Genomic DNA, 24,277 nt, shown 5'->3' on the forward strand with positions numbered 1-24,277 from the left:
TACTAGCAATTTTACAAACGTAAATACTTTGTGTTAGGGGAATTGCTCTATGTATGGCCTTGTTTACTAACCACAATACCCAAGCAGGATTCTGCTGCTGAATATCGAGACTGTATATCGTGGTACAATAATATTGTGGACAAAGTATTGATCATTAAGTGCATAAAGAGGAAGCATAGATTTGCTATTCCTAACTGCACCTCTACATAGCTTACATATATGTGTTTCATCAAGGTACATATATGTGGAATTAGGTATAGAAAGTCAATAATTACTCAGATTTCTATATTTTGGAGTCAATATTTTGTCCTCAATATTTGTATACCTCAATGTTCTGGCTTCAACATTCAAGGGAAATACCCCCAGAGGTATGCATTCTTTCATGTACACTTTAGTTCCTAGTCACAACTGGACCCAGTCTTTTACCCACTTAATCAGTTTCACTCTAGCTCCAGACAAAGTTAACCCCAATGGTTTCTATTCACAGCCAATAGCTAGGTATAAGTGTGTGGAGTGGTGTTAATACATAAGGGTAAAACTAACTCAACAAAGAGCCTCTTGTGGATTCCACATGCACTTTTGAGAGGCCATTTCTGCTCACTGTCAGAGAAAGCTGTTACGGTTGGGTGATAGACACAAAAGCATTAAGTTGACTAGCCACTGCACTCAGGACTTGACTTCATTCCTAATAGGGAGCTATTCCGAGCACCTTACAGGCCCATGGGATTGCTAAGCCCTGCAATTTCTATACATGGTTCCCACTTATGACCTCATTCCAAGTGCTCTGCAATCCTAGGTTATAATTGCACAAACAGGAAATACAGATAACTTCGGCCACATTATAGTCTGGGAATGCATGTACCACACCATTGAGAGTTTGCCTGTTCCTAATGAAACATAGCATATGTTATTGGAGTTTGTGCACATAGGGCCTGTTACACTTTTGTGTATGTTTACTATTTTTTTTTGCTCTTGACAAACTATGAGTTTGTAATTTGAAGTGCAAAACCTTCAGATATGTAGTAGTTGCTGCAAAAATCTAAATACTGATTTAGGCACAAACGGGTTTGTACCTGAATTTATATTTGCAGGGCAATTGCAATGAGGTTCTTGATACTTACTTGTGATCTACGGTTCTCATGTGCGGACATTTTCATATCTTATCTGTATGCCTCGGCTAGTTGAGTTGGGTCAAGGAGGCAAAGCAGAGGGTTCCCGTCTGTCCCTTGAATACCTCCTGGGTAGCCTGCCCCAGGCCTTCCAACATGGAGTGAGTGCAAGGGGAGCCTTGACTTCCCCAGGGCCATACAAATACTCTTTCTCTGTCTCTGCATACTGCTAATCAAACACCCAGCCCACAATTATTTCCCTTTATTAGGTCTCACCTGCGTTGTCAACAAAATGTTACATACTGTAACAATACTTACGTGGGCTCTGGGTTAGTTCATTGCTTACCATTCGTTGGCTTTCTTGTCAATCTCATTTGCTTGCTTCTTATTCAATGGTTTTTCTTCCTTTTCTCGTATTTGTCCCTCCCTTGGGTCATGGCTTTTTTACCATCCTTGATGGAAGTTCATTTTTCTTTTTATCTTAGGACTCCATGGGATTGCATATGTTTTTTTGATCTCTCTCTCATATCCCCGCCGCCCGTACTCTGAGCTGTTACCCCAGTTTCTCTGTTTCTCTGTTATGTAACCTGGCCCTCCCCCTTCAGGCATTTGTTTTTTTTACTTTCCTTTTCAATCCTCCCTGACATCTCCATTTCTCCTCTGCACATCTCCGTCACATTTTGTTTTGTATCAAGTAAAAGGTTTTTTGGGCAAGGGTAGCAGATACAATTTTCTACTAGGTCTATCCCTTCTCTTAAATTCCCTTAATGCTGCTCCAAGATTGGTATATTAAGATTGAAAAAATAGTCACTGCATCATGACAGACACATATGCATGTGTGGTGATATATGAGTGTTTATACATTATCACGATGAAGATTGTTTTTTGATAATTATATCGTGCATTGGTAAAAAGCATTTTTTCTATTACCCGAAACAGCACACTGTAGGTAAAAGGCATTCCCAAAGCCAAAAGGGGCGGTAACGCTTTGAAATTCAATACCTATTAATTTTGCTAGTCCTTGTCCCAACCTTGCTGAGAAAGAAAATTTGGCTGAAAGGTCCAGGCAGTCACTCTTACTGTTTCCATTTACTCCCCATTCTAACCTACACCAGGGCACATTACTCAAAGTATGTTCAAACATAAACATTCTCTGTCTCATTCTTTCTCTAGCTATATCTCTCAGAAATACCTACCTAATTAATCCCCCTGCTCTCAACTACTTTGTAAATAAAATCCATACCAGAGCTCTTCTACTTCCAAAGAAGAAGAAGACCTCAGGTAGTGTTGCTCTGTTACTTGCATACAGTTGACCCAGGGAAACTTTATAAGCCATTCTCTCTTGATAGACCTAAATTGACACACCTTAGGTTTTAAGAACGGGATAAACAGAAGCTATGGTATAATGTGGGAACAGATTTTACAAAAGTTATTTACAGTGTTGTGAGAAGGTGGCCTGGTATTTGCTGTCTACTAATTAAAGTGGGCACCCTGTACCAGTCCACACGACCCTTATGATGTATGAGGTCAAAGATAACCTTATTGTAAGCTTTCCTAGTAGTAGCTATGGAGTGCAGCCCTCAGGCTTAATCTTGAAGGAATGTAAAGCAGCTTGTTTTACCAGACTCTCACCTCCTAAAGGACCAAATGAAAGGAGAACCACACAGTGTTTATATAAAAATATGTATTTATTAATATAACACTTTCTACTAGTCTCTATACAAGACTAGAGCACAACGTACACAATACTGAATCAATAGAACATTCGTAAATAGCAAAATACACAGCGGGCTCCACGGGGAGACCGAACCATATACAAAAAAAATGGTATAACAACAATGACTTAACTAGACACAGTGCCTAGAGCAGGTAGAATCGCTGGGACCCCAAAGAACCACCCAGAGGAGTGACACAGGGAGCCCACGGAGGACAGGTGCAGTGAGGAAACACGGATGTGTGCTCCGTACATCTCTATTGGAAAGTCGCGGTTGCAAATTTACAATTTAAGGACTCTTCTAAGAGGACATCAAGCAAACCCATTGGAACATAGGAGGTTCTAAGGCCAACCCACCAGTGAGTACTGAAGTACCCGTGTTACCTATCCCAGAGGAGCGGGTGCATAGAGGTCAAGTGGTGTCGGAAACCTTCGTCGTTTTCAATGGAGAGTTGCAAAGAAGTACTGCCGCCAGGAGGGCGAAGAATGTCCGGTGGAATCCAAGCCTGGATTTGAGGTGAAAAGAACCTGAAAGCAGAGGGGACAGAGTCTGGGTCACTTCAGTTGACCAGGGGCTCGGTAGTTGAATTCCCACCGATGTAGAGGGCTTCAGGAGTGAATAAGGGTTGCTTGACTCTGCAGCCACGGGAACCAGGATTCGTCAAGGATGACCTGGATCCGGAGGTGAGCTGCCCCATAACGGATGTCGAGTGCTGAGGGGTCGATGTCCGACTGGAGTACCAAGAAGCCTTGGCAAATGCAACCCAGGCTGTCAGAGGAAACAGGTTACGGTGTGGACTCACCAAGCACTGGGGAGTCAGGGCACGTCTGGATCAACCAGGTGAGCCCAAGAACAAACAAGGTGACCCTTGCCAGGACCCACAGGCCAACGGACTAGGGATTGCAAGGAGACCTCAAGCAAGTTTGCAAAGTACCAGCCCACAGGACACTCGTAGAGTGAAGGCCGGAAATCTTCAGTGAAAATACTGCTCGGGGTCAGGACTACATGCAGTCCACTGCACAAGCTCGGGAATCGTCACTTAGCATATGCAACTGCAAATGTATGCAGTGCACAGGGGTTCTGGTTGCATGGTCCCCACGAGGGATACTGGTCTCAGGATTGCTGAGAGGGCAGATCAACCTCAGGGACCTTCGGAAACCCACCTCCTGTGTTGCTGAAATCTTCGGAGTCCTCAGGAGCTTAGGAGAAGCGAACCGGTCAGATGCATTTAGGTGCCTGCTTTTGCAGGGGAGCAACTCCTTTACTAAAAGGGAGATTCTTCAGTCGTCCAGCGTCGTGCAGGCAGTCAAAGTACTTGGTTTCAACTTAGCAGAATCCTGTCCAGGTAAAATCTAAAGTCCTGTAGTCAGGTAACCCACTTTATACCCATGGGAAGGGGTTGGAAAGATTCTGTGGACCCTCCTAGGGGAGGGGCAGGACGGAGGGGTGGCTACACCTATGTCCTTTGTCCAGTTTCACACCAGAGCAGGAGCAAATGGCTCCCAAAACTCGTTTGAGCTGGACTATGCACAGGGACACCAAATGTGCTCCCAGTGCAGACTTTCTGGCACTCTCAGAGTGCATCCACCCAGCCCCAATACACTAAATCCTGTCTGGGAGGTGGTTACACCTCCCTGTGACAGGATGCCCATTGTCATGCCTGCCTCTTTGTGAGCTTGGCTCAGAAGCAGGAGAGCAGAATCGTGTCTGTGGCTGGCAGTATCCATTTTGTGCTGCCCAGGTCGAGAAAGCTGGTACCGGGTAGACTGGTGACCCACATATGTCCCTTTGGAAGGGTGGAATCATACCTCCCATACACACCAGTTACTGGTTTGAAGGTATGATTACAAGGTGTTTGACACCAAATACGACATGTTTCTAAGCAGCCATTTTAAAGTTAGCATTTACCGTGAGGGTATAATGCACTTAAACAAATATGTCTGGCTGCATCACAGACAACCCCGGAGAATGGTCTCCGAAGGCTTCAGAGGGGCTCTGCTCATGCAGGGGCACCATCCCATGTAAAGCCCAGCACCCTGCCTTCAGGATTGTTAAGGCCTGCCATAGGGGTGACTGATAGGTATTTAAGTGTAGTTATTTAAATAGATATAGTGAACCTATATCTTAAGTAAGTGGTGCAAGCATCAGCTTACACAGTCCGCTGGAGCAAGCTGGTCTTGTCAATTTGAATGGCCTCTCAGGGGTGGCATAATATATGCTTCAGCCCCTGGGAGGCCTCTGGGGTACCTATGCCCTGGGTACATGGTGTACCATATACTAGGGACTGATAAGGGTATCCCAGAATCCAATCCAATGCTATTCAGGACCCCAGTCAGACTAGTCCAAAAACAGTGTGACATCAGCAAAAAGTGAGGGTAACCATCACAAGCAGATACTACTTTCCTACAAGTGTGAGCACTTAAATTAATCACTGATATTTTTGTACAATTTCATAAACCATGATTTATTTTGGTTATTCGCTAGCATAATAGGTAACAGGTACACCCTGAGCAGCCAACTCTCTCTGAGTTGATCGGCCCCCGGCACACAGAGAACTCAAAGAGCCACACATTCCTCTAACAGAGTGATACCACTATGATATATTCGAGACGGCCTGTCACTACCTCATCTTGGCAGTAAACGGGGATTGAGTCCTTACTTTTAAAAGCAGAGGCTTTCAGGGCAACTTGCAGCAATGCACCTCGCACCCCCTGCTGCTACAATTTCCTGCAACTGGCCACAGCAGATGAGACTCACGCCGCTTAATTCCAAGACAACATCCATAGCCCTGTAGGCGATACTCCCCCCCCCAAGCGGACATAGGATATGCCACGACCTGAGCACGACTGCCTCTTCCTAACTGGCTCACTTGGCAGTACCTCTTGCCCTGGAACACTCCAAGGCACACTTTAGCGAACGACAGTGCTCGACGCTTTGCACCATTACATGTTGTCCTAACAGTACTTCTGTTCCTCCATTGCCTGGAAGAGGCCCACTAAAACAAGGCCAAAATGTGTCAACACTAATGTTTGGAGGAGTCATTCAATCTTTAACATATTAATAATGCTTTAGACACACATTTAAAAAACAGAGGACAGGATTTTCCTCCATATGCGACCATCCTTAGAACTACCCCCATGTGGACTGTGCAATAAATAAAGAGTACAGCCACACTACTTGAACCAACTAGAAGACTGAAGCAAGTTTCTAATTATCATATTTATTTTTGTCTTATATATATATATATTTGTATGCATAAGTTATGTGATTGTCTTCCCTGCTTTGCTTTGTTATGTATGTGTATTGCTATGTTTAATGTTAACATTAATGCACACTCCAGGTACCAGTACCAAGAGTGAGGATTATTATGCTACCCAATGAGCAAAAGAAATCATGGTTTGTGAAACTGTTAAAAAAAAACTGTGATTAATTTAAGTATTCACAGTGGAAATTACTTATGTAAAATCTGTTACCACATTATTTCATAGCTTCTGTTTAACCCGTTTTCTTCATACCCAGGTCCTGTGGGGTCATTAGAGCAAACCCCTATATTTTGATACATGAGGTTATAAGAACATCATAGATTTCATGTTCCTATGAAACAATTTTCAAAGTCCCCAATTCCATGGCTGGAGCCCCTATGTAAATGTTCCAAATGCATTCATTTTTAACCTTTTCCTTAAATGTCTACGCAAAGATTCGGTTTATTGACTTATTTTACTATTCCCTGACCAAAACGAAGCAAACGCTGAAGAAACATCGAAAGCATATTAAATAATCAAAACGTGTATGTGTTATTCCCCCATAAGTCACACTTCATAAAACCTGTGCATCATCATGCAACAATTATTTCTGTAATACATGCTAATCATTTAGGACACTGTTAAAAAAGAAATTACACCTTCTTAGTTCCTCTTCTCCTGAGCACTAGGCATATACCTACTGCCTTTAGGCTTGTGGCTGCTGACAGCTTCAGCTTTGCCTCCATCTAATGGTAGAACCAAAGGAAACTCAATAAATGTCTTCCGCTATTAAATAGGTGCCATCCTGGTTCCTATAATTCTGGACATCCAGCTCCAAGGGTGGTACCTTCAGTTCTGTTGCTGACCTGTAGTAGTGATAAAAATACTTTATTGTATTAATCATATGATTACAATAAAAATACAAGCATTTAAAAAAGAGATAAGTTTAATAATTAAAACTTACTATAAAAGTCAGTACAGACTTCGTAATACAATATTTACATAAGATCACACCATGGTTTCCATTCATTGTCTATCCGTCTACCACTGTATCACTGTATTCTTTCAATCAAGTTATTTCATTTACCAAATGAAAGTGCAATGTGTTATTTTCATAAAATATATCCATTCGATTTGTCATAGAGGATTCTGTACATGCGTTTCCCTGATGTAAATATAATTTCTAATCCTTCCCCTACAAGAGTTACATATGCTATTTAGTCATGCACCTATATCATAAACATTGTCGGCTCAATCTATGATTTCAAGATATGCTGACGTGCTAATATGCCTAATGTCCACATTCCTACACTCTTTTATCTATAGATGGTGATCTTTTATCTCACTTTATTTCTTCCACCAAATTATTGTTTTTTTAGGTGCTAAAGTTCAGGGATATACGATAGATATTTTTCTCAAGATTATACAGTTTTAAATTTTTCATTCACTAGCATTAAAAAATCTGTATTTTTTCCTGTGTTAAAAGTCATCTAAGCAATTAATGCCTTATCGGCATGATCTAAATACATTATCATCCTTGTTATTGCACTGTCCTCTTTGAGACTAAAACAGTATCAAACGGCCTCTGCAGTTGTTCTTATTTTAGCATTGTTAAACAAGGAGCGTAAATATGTTCTCCGTATGGGCAGCAGCTTATGGCAGATACATATTAAATGTTCAAGTGTTTCCTCAAACGTTCCTCAAAGCTGACATGTTTTTATACCTTTAAATGCCTGGTTCCATTTCCCTTCAAACTCCCCAATCGGTATGTAAAATAACCTAAATCTTAGAAACGTCCTTTTTATATAACCAGGTAGACTCCATCCTAAATAATCTTGACTCTGTATGGTATTTGTGTTGATTACTAAATCTGTATGTTTGTATTTTCCAGCTAGTAGAAGGTCTGGATTCCACTGCTTTATAGTTAACATATTGCATATTCGATTTTTCCACACAGATCCGGCTTACTCGCCCCATCTCCTGCAGTCAGGCAAACCATAGGATCTAAATTCCATCGTTATACTATACAGTTCTATGCCTCTGAATTTCTCTCTCCCTAACTCTTCAAATATTAGATGTTTCAATGTGAAAGGATCAGCCTTGGCACAATCAATAATGTAGTTCACACATCTTCTCTTGAGCAAAGTTTCCAGGGATTTTAGACCAAATTACAATCTCATAATACAATGTGGGGAATAACTTTCTCACTCATTACTGGAGATGCATATAGTAAGTATAGAATCAATTTCATTTGTAACGCTTTCAGTGATGGACTAAATGCTTTCCCTCTGAACAATTTCATGAATCTCGAAATTGTTTTAGTATTAACAGTTGATTTTGAATTTTTACTGGCCCAATGACTTTACCATGATAACTTGTTCTAAAAGATTACTCCAAGATAGTTGTATTGCTCCGCTACCTCAATTGAAGTTTCTCCAAGTGTCCACCTTTTAGGTTTTATAGACTGTCCAAACATCACAATTTTTGTCTTGAACATATTGACTATCAATCTATTTACTGTATGGTAGGTATGTAGTTGGTTCTGTAGATGTTGAAGTCCTTACGGCGTTAGAGACAAGATCCCTATGTCATCCGCGTATGCTAGGTATGATATTTTTTTACCTACCAATTTTGGTGCAATACCCATATCCAAACTTAACCCCATATCTATATCAGCAATGTAGAGAGAAAATAACAACGGTGCAAGGACACAACCTTGCCTAAGGCCATTTATGGTATCAATTTTTGGCGATAACGTAATGCTGTGTGCCAATTTTACCTGTAGCCATGTTTCTGAATGCATGCGGATGATAAAATTCAGAAGATTCGGATCAATTTCCCATGTTGTTAGTTTTCTTCATAGCCTTTGTTGATTAACCTTATCGAACACTGTGGAATAATCCACAAAACAGCGTACATCATTATTTTCCGCTAGCTTGCTTTTTTCCTAATATAGCCAATGAAATGATGTTATCAATTGTTGAACACCCTGAGCGTAATCCGGTTTGTATTATTGGTATTAATGATTTTTTCTCTACCACAACCTTAATTTGTTTTGAAGGTGTTTTGCAAACAATCTACCTTTGGAGTCCATTAACACTATTAATCTATAGCTAGACGGATCGGAATTTGGGCCTCATTTGTATATAGGATGGGCAATCGCTCCTTTTCAGGAAGATGGTATCCTTCCATGCTTGATTACCTGCGAAAACAGCTTCTTTAGCAGCATACTCCGAAAGGTTACGTTTAACTTGATCAAATCTACAGGGATACCATTTGGTCCTGCTGCCTTAGAGGAGCGCGTTCTCTTTATAAGTTCTACTATTTCTTCTTCTGTTATACCTTCAAATGTTCCATCATCTTTTGGCAATGTGTAATTACCGGTAATAGTTGACTTATACAAAGCTTTAATATGATTTTCCCACTTATTGCTCTGGATAAATACATCGTCTGGTTGCTTATATGAATTTGTACCATGTCCCACCAGAGACCAGTATGCTCATTCATTCCTGGTTAATATAGCATAATATAATCTGACATAGGCATTGTTCACACTATCCTGCTTTATTTGTAAATTTCTGTTCTTGAATTCTCTCTTTATGTCTTGTAGTCTCAGATTGCGCTCATTAGATATCAGAAGTTTTGAAATATGTTTTACCATCTTGCGATAAACTCTCTTAGATTCAATTAATTCTAAACTCTTGTGTTCAATTATAATGTTCGTTCGTGATTCCTGTAAGTTTGTCACAAGACTAGATAATATATTTTTTAATATAGATTGCCAAGCATCTCACCAACCGTCCCGAGTTTTTAGTAGTACAATATCTATTTCGGAACTCAATGATATGATTCCTTCTAGATTGGATGCCTTCTCTTTTAGCGTATCAATCCAAATACATTTTTCCCATTCACAGCGGTCAATCTGCCACTATTGGCCGTTGCATGGGTCTCCCAATAATCATGCTTTATGTTGATGACTAGCCTTTGAGGATCGTGATCACTCTCGGGTCTTGATATAATAGCGTACTTTTTACACAGATGGAAATAGGAAAAATGCACTAAAGTAAAATCTATAATGGAAGACACTGTTGGCCCGCGATAGGTTGAGGAGGCTGGTTGATCTTCTGCTAGTCTTCCATTTAGAATACTATATCCTGAGTCTGTCATTAAATCATATATGCACTTGGTTAAGGTACTGATTATTTTAGGCTTATTCTGTGATGAAAATATAACTTGTGGGATATTATAGCCCATATCTGGTTCTGCACTACTTCGCTGACCTGTAGAGGATTGACAAACATCCTCATTGTTAGAAATGGGATTTCTGGTTGGCTAAGGCTTGCGCCAAAGTCAGGCAGAAACCACCACTCTAGTCAGGGCAAGGAAGTTACACGCCAAAGATAACCCCTGCTCACCCCCTTGGTAGCTTGGCACGAGCAGACAGGCTTATCCCTGAGGCGATGTGTAAAGCGTTTGCGCGCGCACCCAGCAACAACACCCAAGGCCCACCACAAAGGAAACTCCACACAAGGTATTCTATAAAAATAGCCTTTGTATTATACACAACACATTAGATAAAAACACACACTTTACAATGTGCCAACAGGCACGGGCAGAATTTACAAGGGATTATATATACAGGGGACAGGGCCACATGGACCACTGTCAGGAATTAGCACTCTTAGAACATAGGAATAATACTGTAGTACAAAATAGCAAATGTGGCACACAACCAGTAACTACTGGTATCAGAAAGTACCACCTACGCAACCCTAACCACCTTTAGGAATATCACGCAGGGAACTAGGACCTCACTAGTACCACCTGTACTAAGGAGAAAACAACCACCTAAGTATCACTCTACCTGTAGGGGTCTAAGCACATAAACACAGGATGCATAAAATACATTTAGAGGTGTAAACACAATTCAGGACAGAAAATATCATGAAGGCATTGCGCAGGCGCAAAAAGTACATGTATGAAAATCACCAAGTGCCCTAGGGGAGGGCACAACACAAGATAACTGTCCGCAGGCCAACTGGCCTCTCAGGATGCAGAAATACCCAATATACAAGAATGTCAGGGCGCGACTGCGCAGGCTGCGCAAACCCGGCGCACAAGGCACAACCTAAACGTTGCAGCTGCCCACGAAGTGCTGGGCAGCTGGAGAAGTGAGCGAGGGCACCACTGTGCCTTTTAAAACAAATGCGGCATGCCTTGGAGCCTCTCTGGGCTCTGCCAACAAGAATGCCCCCAAACGTTGGAGCCTGGGTGGCTCTGTAAACAAATGTGCCTCGTTGGAGTCCCTCTGGACTATGAATACGATACTGGCCGTTGCTGGAGTCCCTCTGGACTCTAAATACGATAGGAAGGAACTGCCACAATGTTGCAGCGGCCCGCAACTGCGGCGCCGCTGTGAAACTAAAGCAAGGAGGGGGACATTAGGCCTCAAGGATCTCTGCCCTAGTGCGGGACGCGCTGGCGCTAGAGATCACTCTTCGGAAGGGAGGCGTGGCCAGCCACAGCCCATCTGGACACCCCGCTCCCCCCCCCACCTCCCAAGACCAGTACCTTCTGTTGCGTGGGGCAGGGGAGGCCTACAACTCGTCTTCGATTCCGGGCGACGCAGCCGGACGCAGCCTCACCTCTGGGAAGCTCCCCGGGCTCGAGGTGCAGGGTTGGTGGCCAGCCAATGGCAGCGCGGCCCTTGTGACGAGCCTCCAGGCTCAGGGGGTGCCTAGCCAATGGCAGCGCGGCCCTGGTAACGAGCCTCCAGGCTCAGGGGGCGCTTCAACCAATGGCAGCGCGCCACTCTCAGGGAAGCCCCCGGGCCGGCAGCGGTGATTCTTCCGGGACCCAGGCTTCCGTTACCACTGCATAAAGTCCCTGGCGGGGTGGGCACCCGCTAGGGATTTGAAAACGGCACGAAGTCCCCGGCAGGGTGGGCACCTGCGAGGGGTATGACAACGAAAGCGGCAAAGTCCCTGGCGGGGTGGGCACCCGCTAGGGATAGTAATTCCTTAATAACGCGGGGTAGGCACCCGCGATGGTACCAGTACGCGGGGTGGGCTCCCGCCTTTAAACCACGGCAAATAAGCAGGGTGGGCACCTGCGACAGCACCAGTATGCGGGGTAGGCACCCGCTATCAGAAATAAAGCGCTCCTGGCGCTGAGGGCAGAGGTGGAAGCGCTTTCTGCGCTAAAGGAGAGTCCAGCGCTCCCAGGCGCTGGAGGCTTCAGCAAAAGTCCCAAATCAAGTGCTCCTAGCGCTGAAAGTCAAAATGAAAGCGCTTCCAGGCGCTTTGGGGGAAATAAAAGAAAAAGAGAAGGTCCAGCAAAGTTTTAGGAAGGGGGCAAGGCTGGGCCAGGGGCCAGCTCACTGGGCCCTCCAGGGCAGGGAGGCAGTCCCAAGTGGCGGTTCCTCCTAGCCTCCAGCAGCAGCAGCCCCCTCCTGTCAGGATCCAAAAAGCAGAACAGTTTCTGTGGGGACACAGCCCCATTTTTATATAGGCAAACCCTTTGTTCTGGGTTCAGGGTGAGGGGGAAAACCAGTCGCAGCTGGTTGGGGAGCACCCTTGATGTGCTCAGCCCCTCACTCTATTCACTGGAAGGGCTAGGGTCGTCAGTCGCACCACAGGGGGCGGGGCCAGCATTGTGTTTGGAAAACCCTGTCCTATTCAGGACCCAGGTGGACTCCTCCCACCCATCTAGCTGCTGATCTCCCCATTCACCACTGGGTGACTCATCCTGACACTGGGGAATCCCTAGTCCGTCACATGACATGACCAGCCAATCACGCGACAGACACACTGCACACAGAAGTGCCCACTTCTAGCAGTGGCACTTCCACACTAGGTACATGCACGCCGCACACATCATCGCGCAGCATTCACTCCCACGAGTCCGCACATACCAAACTCGGGCCTGCACACCCCACGCATCAGGAACTACTAGGGACACATACATTCCCCATGCATTCCTATGGGAGGGCAGGCCTATCTCACCACATGCACTCAAGAGCACGCACGCACTTTTCCCTGGGACACAGGGAAAGTGCGCAGAAACCAAACAATCACCACACCAAGTCACCAGTAAAAAGCAAAAAAGTTCAGGGGTGAACCTGCCAGAAGGGCCAAGTCCAACACTCATAATAATAATCGTAGATTTATTCTGTTATCAACATTATGGGCATCATTTTTTACACAAGACCAATACTCAGAGACCAACTTTTAATTTTATCCTATTGGAGCATTGCCCAACACCATTACAAGAAAGCTCAAAGACCCAACAAAGTAAATGTATGTATTTCACGGGTTACAATCTTTCTGACCCTCAGTCCTATTTTTATAAACTAAAAATACTGTTCCACACAAAATTTATGCTGACCCACACAAAATTAGTTTACTCCTTGTCCTTCAGGAATGATTTGACCGTGAAGGGTTATGAGTATTGGAAGGACACTATTGATTTGAAATCCATCTGGAGAACCAGGGATTGACAAGTGCAGGGCACTGAGTCATTGCATCGCGCATGTCTGATACCGTCTCAGCTGATATTTTTAAATGAAACGGTACAACAGACTACTTGTCTTGGTTTAGCCATGGCCAAAAATCTTAATATTCCCTCCATTCCCTTATTGGCTCCTTATTAGCGGCCGAGTCTTAGATGGATATAGACGTCCTGACCGAGAATACCACTATGTGGCGATCGTTATGACGGCACCACTTTCTTCCTAAATTGGGTAAATTATTGTCAAGAATTTATGACCAATCCAGATGTCGGCTGACATCTCCTTTAATGCGATACCAGGAAACCATATCCTATAATAAATTCTGATCCCAGGCCGCCAGCCAACTTTTTGTCCTGATGAAGACCCGTTCTAGATGCACTCAATTCGGCACTACTACATAGGGTCGAAACGTCGACGTTACTTGTCCTATTTGTCTACGCAATTCCACATTCAGAACTAAGAAAATTATATCCTGCTGTGGTCTATGCTCTTGATTTTGGACCCGTTTGTATATCACAGTCTATTGTTATTGTATATATATGTTATATGTGAATTTGTGGTCAATTGTATGTTAATAGACACGCTGAGTCACTGATTGTTTTATGTTTTATGTGTTCTATGGTTGGTTAGTCCTGTAAATATTTTGCTGAATATTTTGATACACATCATAGAGTAAAATGAATTCAATTTCTGAATCTCTAGGTTCATGTGTGTGCTTCATTGTTTCTTACTGAATGTTTACTGACTCATTGATTAGTTGTATTGAGTACATACTGAATTAAGTCTACGTGTTTCCCAACAGAACCATTGTTTTTTGTTTTCCTTATGAAATGTGGCAAACACATACCAACTACACAATTGAAGTCTTAGCTATCATGTTTCAGAATGGCACACTTAACTCTTCCACTATTGATCCCTTGGGATGGCTACTTTGGCCAACGAGCTCTAATGCATGCCAATTATGCTTCTTAAATACCACAAAAGGGTTTACACAATCTAGACCTAATCCTCGTTTTCCACATTCCCATACGGTTACCACATATTCAGTAGGGAAATTGTGTCAACAGTAGTTGGAACATTTCACATTGTCCTCTGTCAAGCAGCATTTTCCCTTTTATCAGGTGACATCGATCTTGCTGATTTTCTATTGGGTCCAAATTCCCCTTGACAAAAACGTTTTATTTATTCAACATATAATGAATTTTGGAAACTGTTGCAGATGGAATCTGCAGTGGTTCTGCGAAAAATTGACCAAGCTAATTTAGAAAAAGTTCTTGCAGTGGTCGATAACAGCATTAATACACTGTCTTCCCATATATATACTTTGGATAATATTGTATCATCAGTCATTGACATTCTTCAAAACCAACTACGTTCTGTAATGCATTTTGCTTATACCTTACAAACACTCAAAAGTAGAAAAGTGCCATGGGATTACCTGAATGCTTCATCACTGTATTTACCATTTAATTTGAGGGATAAACAGAAATTAATGTCAATGGAAGATGCTGCATACACATTGTTACATATCGAACACTTAGAACAGTTACCATTTTCTGTAGCAGAGACTGATCCAGCCGTGTGGTTAACACATGGAGTTATTTCATTGCCTATCACACTCTTTCAGTTCACAGCCTGCATGAAACCTTTTCCCGTTGGTAAATATGAGCCCCTAGGCAGTAGCTATATTCATGAATTATGGTCATTGCCTTTCACTTACAGATGTCAAAATGTTGACTAGGACATTTTTCTTACAGGGGAGGATTGCGATTCCACAGTAGGACACTTCCTAGTCTTCAAACAAGTTTAACTTCACAAGGTTTGCAATGATTGGGTCCCTAATCTGGCTTGATTTTTAAAAGGTACCCCCGTCTCAGCTATTATTCCCGCGCTAACTTTGCTTTCTAATGGTAGTTATCCTATTTTAAATAGCTACAACTGTTGTGGCTTACGGGCAGGCATCCTGTATATAGTAGCTGTTTCCCAACATGTTTCATGTTTCAGCAATGTTCTGTTTCCACCCCCGATTGTAGATAGTTCGCTTTGGCCTTCCATTCCAACTTTGAAAACAGATTTCAATAAGCTAAGCAGACTCAAAGCGCTATTGTTTCAACAAGAAGTGACTCTCACATCAACTCATGAGAACTTCGAATTGCAGGTGGTGAGAACCGCAAGTGAGATTCACTCACTGCTAAACACAAATCTCCCACTCCATTTTGGAGAAATAATTCACCAACTATTTAATGCGTCTTATACCGCGGGCCTGATACACTTTTTAAAACTTGTCGGTTCTGGCCTTGTCACCTCCTTTCAGACTCATTTTGGAGGAATACCAGCCTTCATCCATTCTATTTTTTCCAGCCCCTTCAGAGGGTTTCCCCTGGTGCTCCTGTTAATTTGTGGCATGCGTATTCTCCTATTATTGCTTCGGACTGGCTGCTCGCACTGTGGAGTGGCCAAACCTGGTAAAGTTGCTGCTGTACCATGATCAAATGCGGCAGCTTTTTGGTTCAATGCCAGTGGAGTCTCTTGCCATCGACTACTGGCTGACCTTCCTTTTTGCCTACTTTATCTGTGTGCAACCTGTGTTCCACTGCCTCCGGTGCCTTTTTCAATGGGCCCTGGATGCCTGTCTCTCCAATACAACACACGCTGCCTGGATTATGATTAGGGCTCCCGGTTTTATGGTATTGTTTTTTTCGTTTCCGTCTGTATTTATCCATATTTATTTTTTGGCCCTCTTATTGGTATTTATCCAAATTTATTTTATGTTTTTAGAATAAATGGAGTCATAAAATGGTATTTCCACATTTATTTAACTCTTAGATGTGCACTCATACCTGAAAGCCTGTCTCATTTTAGCAAATTAAACAGCCACATATAACATAAAACTACACCAATAGGGGCATAGTAGGTTAATACTACAAATATATGTTAACTTATGCATATATTTAAGGACATCTGATCCTGTTTTGTACCTCCCTGTCTGTCTATCTGATAATTTTTTTGCCTGGAATTCATGAATTGTCAGTATTTTTCCACTTTTAAAAATAAATACAGACAGGAAACACATTGTTTTCTGTCTGTATTTATCTGTAAAAATCAGTACAAAGGGAAAACTGGGAGCCTTAATTATGATCTGTTATTGGGTTTGTTGTAGGCCCATGACCTGGAATGTTACACAGGTAGGCGCTTGTTGTGCGATCCTCTACTGGTACCAAAGGCAGACTTGAGTACCTGTGCTCAAGCACAGTGCCTCGTGGATCAGAGTTTCATCAAAGTTACTGCAGGTTGCCCCGGATATGCTCCTAGCAGCCTCTGAATATGAGGAGCATGCTCAATTCGATGACATACCTTTTTACTATGAAAGGGTCAGACAACATACTGGAATTTATAGCATTCCACTTTTCCCGCAACTGTTTTGAATCTTAGAATTCCCTCTGAATGGATGTGTTTTGGGTCTCTTTGATTTATTTTTTTTATTTTGCAAAATATTTATTTCCCCTCTCCTTCGAGAATATACTAATTGGGATACCATTGAGACGCTTTGCCTCTGCTTACCTCTGAATTCTGTCTTAGCATAGTGCTAATGACCTGGCCAAGGGGAGGGTGTCACGTGGCTCGTAGGGACATTGTCGTCTTCACTAAGTTAGCATGAGCACGTTGCAGTCAGCCGGCCGCTTTGTACACGTTACTACACGTCTTTATTTTTGCAATATTTTCTATGGCTGCTTTCACATGAGAACTCATCACTATGTTCACTCTCTGCATGTTCCTGGGATTTTGACTGAACATTATGTGCACGGTCGAACAACAATGTCCCTTGTTATTTTGTTCTGGCCAGGCCTTAGCCCTTAGACAAAACATACTGATGCAGCTGTTGTTTGGGCAAATGTACTTGGGTTTTATTAGAATATACAAATAGGTAGCACACACTTGGAGAGTGAGCTTTCCAGGGAGAAGAGCGAGACAGCACCTATGATGTAGAGCTACCATCTATAGGCTAAGGTATGGGGGTCTACTGACAAAGAGATCTTCAACTACATAATAATACTACTTCGTAGCAAGGGGAGGGAGGTTAGGCTCTATTGTCTTTCATGATGATATCTCCCTTCATGATTTATGGATTATCTGCTATGCTGACTATATTTGTACAATGCATTTTCCTGCTTGTTGTGGCACGTATACTGCATGTTAGGGTACGTTTGTTAAAATAAATAATTTAAACTGTTTTGTGTCTCTATCAGATCTTATTGTGGACAAATACAAGAGTGCGAGCGAAAAGGGTGTGTCTTGTTACCGCGATTCCTGAGAGATCTGGGAGTGTTGTGTTCTGGGATGTCTAATCATTTGTTTCTCTGTCAGTGAGTAGGAGAGCAAGTGAGACACTATAGCTAGTCGGTCCTGGGTTTGTGGGTATTAAGATGGTAGAAAGACCCAGTCCCTATACACCAAGGTCCTATAATCCTGCACATAGTTCTGTGTTGTGCAGAATCCCTGCAACACTAGTATGCAAAACGTTTGCAAGAGACGGGGAGGCAAAATTGACAGGCGGAGGGTAATGAAGGTACATATTTCTGAGTAAGTAGCAGCATTAAGTCATTCTTGAACAGAGAGTGGGCTTTGGATAAGCCCCTTCTGACATTATCTTGTGTGGGTCAGCAACCTGCAGCCCCTGCTTATTATAAGTGTCAATTACATTTGGATGAGATGAGCCACCGGATATTCAAGCTTAGCATTTTTTATTTGCTGATGCATGCCACAGCAAAGTCATCTGTCTCTGAGTTGCTTTTCTTAGCTGTTTCTTCCATGAAATCTTTCAGTCGCCTCCAACTGCCACATGCCTATCGGGGCACGGCATCAGCCTTTTCCATATTCAGAGAACGTGGCGACTTCTTTGTCGCCTGGCTACTCATGGAACTGCCCGTTGGAACATGCAGTCCATATTTTCAGTGCTTAATTTATAATAAAAAAAGCACCAGGGCCCCCGTCAGGAGGCCTCCGCAGCTTTCACTACACATTGCCTCCAAAAGCCTTTAAAAATGACATGGCTAGCAGGTATTAGTTGTTTTGAATGTATACTGAAATAATAAACAATTTCTGTTCTGCTCATCTCTAAATTATACAAACAGAGCTACCATGTGGCAGCTGCCATAAGTGCCGGTGTTGACAATTAAGTGCAGGTGCCGAACACAGGAAACCACTGGCTCAAATTAAGCACTGCATATTATCTTTTAAACAGTCACTCGCAGAACAAGGTTGCCCCATTGCAAACAGGACATTCATTTGACGCCCTTTAGGAGGAGCAGAACAGAACTACATGTTCCCTCTCTTAGCCTGAGGAAACAGTTGGGCAGGTGACTTTTAGGGCCACAATCATAACAAGCAACGGTAGAGCCAATATGTATGGTATTATGCAAACAGCATGTGTGCATGATGGTGTGTGCAATCATTAGCAAATACAAGGAAAGTGCTTGTTTCATGTATTAAGGTGCAGTCCTCAAATAGTCAATCTGTAACTCAGTGCTAGCTCTCTTCGTTTCCAAGTGATCCCATAGTGACATCCTTTTCTGCAGGAATAGCTTCCTGGTAGGTCTATCATATGAATATTAAAATTAGTAACCCCTTTAGCCAGGATGAATTCCACATATTTCAATAGGCTGTGAGTGGTCTGGAGACAGTCGTAGTTATGGTGCGTGGTGAAGATCCTCAGAAGTTGACCCTTTTGACGATGTTTGTTTGCACTCTACCCCTGCCACAGATGAAGTCAGAAATTCTAATTGTCTAGTTTTATGTGCTTTTAGTGATAAATTAGAAGTATTTAGCAATGTTTATCCTGCCAAATGTCTTCAATATTGTGGAATGTGAGGGTCATCTGGATCGATTGTTTCCAGGTTGCGAGGTTTCAGACTGATCATGAAGTATTACTGTTTCTTCCTTGAAATCTGTCAACCGCCTCTCAGTGGCACTTGCTGTTCAGGGCACTGCTTCCAGCAGTATTTTTCCTACTCACAGGACACGGCGATTTCTTTGACACTTGGATACTCATTTAACTCCCTGCTGGAACAAGTTGTCCTTTTCTTTGAAATAGCTACTCACACAGAACAAGCATGCTCCTTTACTAACACAGACATTCATTTGATTCAGTTTACAGTGAGCATAACAACTCCATTTTCCCTCTTTTAGTCCTCTGGTACCTTCACACCAAAGTACATCGCTATCTTCTCGAAGATGATACTGTATTTGCCGACCATATGCAAGTTATGCTTAATGCGCAGATGACTTTAAAAAAATGTATATGTTGGTGCAGCCAGCTTGAAGCACTTATAATCTCATGCACATGCCTGCTCTTTCAATTATTTCACTGTAGAATTGTGAAAGCTCTACCTCGGAACTAAGATTTTACAACTTTAGACTTTTTTCTTCATTATTCGATTTCAATTAGATATTTCTGCATTTTTGAGTGACCCTTAGGACACCCATTTACTAATGGTAAATTTTGCTTGTATTTGTGCTAAGGACCATATCAGAAAGGTCCAGTACTTATTGGAGGATCTTGGACCCTTCTGATATATCTGAATAGTTGTAGATATCTACTGCACATCCATTCAACAACTGCAGTGGCCTAGACCTTAGCCCAAATAAACCTAAATAAGCATTGGTGCACCTCTAAGTATTACAGTACTATACCAAGTTAAATAAATCATATATTCATTCAAATAAATAGAAAAACACATCAATAAATACATCCATCAGCTTGGGAACCCAGTATATTTTTTTGGATGACGTTCTAATTTACTGTGAAGGTGATCATACTTGTAGGGTTATCGGATCTGCTTTATAAAAGACCATGCCCACAACTCCCATCTGCAATTAAAAACATTAATTCTTTTAGATTACCTCTTCTAGTCTGGTAGCTGCAATGACTATTAAGTTTTAATTTATCCATCAAATCAATTTAACATCTGTAAGAATTTGGGTTACTGGTTGAGGGGAATGGAAGCCCCACTCAGACAACATCCACAATCCTTGTTAGGGTCAACCATAAAAGTCACTAAATTAGCCTGTACCTAACTCTCTGGCAGCTTGGTACAATACAGTCAGACTTAAAATGTAGAGACATAGTGTATCTAAGCAGCACACAGTAATAAGGTAAAAACACAACATAAGAACTTTTTTGTATAATAGAGTAAATTTCAATAAACAAAATGAGACCAATGCAACACAAATACAATCAATAGAAACAGAGATATTAAGTTTCAGAGTTGTAGGCAAGTATAGCACCTAAAAGCACAAAGTGCCCTTCGCAGTCACCTAGTCATGCAAGTCTGGGGAAAGCCACAAGTTCAGGCCAACCACGATGGAGCATAGGCCGGATCACGAGACCAGGTGAATCACACTGAAAAATTTGCCTTCTCAAAGTCCATCATGAAAAGTCCACTTCGTGGTGGAGGAGGCTGCGAGGAGCAGGGAGAACATCATGGATAGTCATCGATGTAGTGAGAATAGCAGGGCTGGTGTCGTGGATAGTCTCCACTGCATGCGAGGATCTGGTAGGGCATCATGAATGGTCATTCCTGAGGCTTTGCGTGAGCGGTTACCATAGGCTGTTGTTGCTGTAGCATGAAGTGTAGAACTTGTATGCAGATTGCCACTGTAGCGTGAAAAGACGGTTCACCTGAGCTTAGCGTTGGCGGTTATCATGGGTAGCACTATCTTACCACAAATGGCACCTCTTGGAGATCAGTAACTCACTACAGCAGAGGCCAGGAGGTCCAGTTGCAACAGGCCAGCTGGGTTGTGGCAGGGAGGCCTCTGGAGCTTGTTGTGTCCCTGTGGCACAGAACAGGAGGTTAGTCATCTGATCCTTGGAGTCACCCAGGTAGCCTAGGATAAAGGGAGCAGGTTCTGTCTGCTTTCTCACAGAACAGGGCAGGTCTCAAGGAATATAGCATGTTACAACGCATGGTATTACATTGCATACTTTTACAACGCGGTCGTTACAACGACCGCGTTGTTAGTACGCAATACCTTTACATCGCAAGTCATTACATCGACATGCGGAAGGGGGCGCGCTGCACTTAGGAATAGTATTATTTACTATTCCTATTCCAGTTTGCGCAACAGCAGGGAAGTTGATGGATTTCATATCCGATACCTTAGCGCCCCCTACAGCAAGTCATTGTAATGACTTGCAATGTAAAGGTATTGTGTAGTAACAACGCGGTCTTTGTAACAACCGCGTTGTAATAGCATCGCGTTGTTTTAACGCTGTTAAATGCTGTTTCCCGCCTCACGCAACAGGGCAGTCTTATGGAGAACAAAGCAGGGCACAAAAAGCAGGACAGTCCTCTGGGGAACAAGGCAAGCCTCAAGTCAGAGATGTTTTCAGGTATGAGAAAAGTAGGCTCTGGCCCAGGGCCCCAGTCTTTCTGGAGGTCCCCTACATGAGCTATTTCATATGTCTTTCATAGTGTGCCATTGCTGGGATGTGTTGTCCATCTCCATCAAGATCATGGCATCTCATGTCTGGGTACATTGGCCCATTTGCGCTCCTAATAGGTTTGGTGATGGAGCATTAAGTAGTCCTTTGGTTAGACTGCACATGCATCAAGACATGAAGGTTACAAATGAACCAGTGTGTTATTTGATGTATTTCCTTTGCTGATATAACATTTTAATTGCTCATTCATGTGTATTTTTGCTTAGGAAACATGTGCTCCTTCGATTCCTTAGCCTGTCATAAAGAAGCAGTGCTGTTTAATAGTAGCCCTTGCATATTTATTTGATTTACTTTGCTGTCAGGATGGCATGTTAGATGTACAGCTTTTGAAAAAAAAAACTACTATACAATTGTTTGCTGTGTATGCTTTTTAGATTCACCTCTTACAATGCAAACTTAATTTTCTCACTCCTTTTCATAACACTTTTCTTTGAGGGTGCAGCTTAACTCTGCAAACGTTCACAAAGGTACCTAACTATTACAAAACATCTGCGCTCACAAAAAGCAGGCCTATTGGTTCTGCCAATGCTTCTTTCTAATTTTCAATTTATTCCCAGCATCGTCAAGAATCTTCCTGCACCTTGGCTATATAGAAAAACAGACTGCACTGGTGCTCGAAATATTGGTCTGTATAAGACCATCAGCCGATACTTATTGCACAAAATGATTAGCTTGTGACAACACTAGAGTATTTCTCGTGCACATTATTAGAGTTTTTACCTCCTAAACTTGTATGTGCGAAAGTACCTAATGATGCTCACAGTAGTTCAGTTTACTTTTAATGCTAAATCTGTCCTTGTTTTATCTTCCTTCAGGTGGGATTGCCGCCTACAATGCTGGACCTGGAAGTGTTACAAGTTACCCCAATGTCGATAGTGGTACATACAGCCAAGACTACTCCAATGATGTTGTCGCTCGAGCTGTCTTCTATAGAAACAAAGGATATAAGTGTTGATGATAACTATTGTAATGCGCTGTGGATCTGGGTTCTTTTAAATCAATGTATGTACTTATTTGTCTAAGACCTGATTTAGAGTTCCATAGTAGCTGAAAATCCAATAAGGTTTCTAGAGGAAAGTCTAAATATGGAGTAAAATCCAGCAGCCGTTTGTTCGTCACTATTCGCCCCAATTGTTAAAGGAAATTCAGCCGGTGAATTCTACTTCGTTTTTAGAATTTCCTTCAGAAATTGTGGGGTATTTTCATTTACCACTGGTATCTGAATTAGGCCCTTAATAATATTAACTTGTGGGAAATCTTTCACTGATTATAAAGACTCCTACACAGCCTAAAAGTCAAGTTAAGAGGAGGTGGTCAGTGAAATAACTGACGTCACCAAAAACTGTTAATGTACTCAATTGTATCGGATGAGACATAAACTTTAGGTAACACTCTATATTAAAACTGTTTACATGTAATGAATACAAAAGTGTCAACCAATCAGTGAACTTTCAGTCAGGAAGAAAATTGACATAAACTGAAAGATTTTTGGACATTTTTGGGAGTGGCCCACTCCCATCCTCAAGTTCTGCAACCGCATATATTCACGGAAGATAAATTTACACACATGAATATTAAAGGGAATTTGAAAGTAAAATGTATCTATGCTTCAGAAAAGCCATGTAATCTTCTCGATATTGAAGAGAAACATTTGCAAATATCTGTAAACAACATGGACAAAGTGGCAAAATTCTCAAAAGAAAAGAAAAAAATTAACCCTACAATCAAAATAAAGTAATTGATATAGATCCATAGTGCTGCTTTCCCATTGTTAGTGAAAAGTGTACTTTTTATAGGAATACTTTTAGGAAAACTTCGTTTAATTTCAAAATTGTTTTAGTATTGCATTGGTCTGACTCAGTGAGGTCTTGGGGGCTTCTTTATTAGAAACTGACGTGTCTGTATAGATGCGTCAGTTTCCATGTGCCTGTGTACGAAACCCGTGCACCACCGTGGATGCGCCGTATTTACAATACAGCGCACCATTATGCAAGGATTGACTGAAATTCTGATGCATCTGTCGGTGCAAAAGTCACTCATTGCTGGAGTCGTGTTGCAAGCACGGCGCAACTCCAGCAGTGAATGGGAAGGCCTATTCCTAATACACTGCGTCACTACAAGCAGGCAAAGGGTTTTGACGCAATGGCGTCCTAGCAGTGGCGCATGGAAACGCCCACCCTGCATACATTATACCTGGC

The 24,277-nt window shown here is 42.3% G+C and overlaps 1 protein-coding gene across 2 annotated transcripts in view; it reads left to right on the forward strand.

Moving 5' to 3' along the window:
* Nucleotides 1-23,827, forward strand: part of LOC146805507 (lysozyme g-like) — a 131,208-nt gene extending 107,381 nt beyond the window's left edge. For both annotated transcript variants that reach the window (XM_085622779.1, XM_085622780.1), the window contains exon 6: nt 22,895-23,827. In XM_085622779.1, coding sequence (XP_085478905.1) covers nt 22,895-23,034 — 140 coding nt within the window. In that variant the 3' untranslated portion in view covers nt 23,035-23,827. The remainder of the gene's footprint in view (nt 1-22,894) is intronic.
* Nucleotides 23,828-24,277: the final 450 nt, after the last annotated feature.

The sequence above is a fragment of the Triturus cristatus genome, chromosome 8, assembly GCF_964204655.1.
Source record: "Triturus cristatus chromosome 8, aTriCri1.1, whole genome shotgun sequence".
NCBI lineage: Eukaryota > Metazoa > Chordata > Amphibia > Caudata > Salamandridae > Triturus > Triturus cristatus.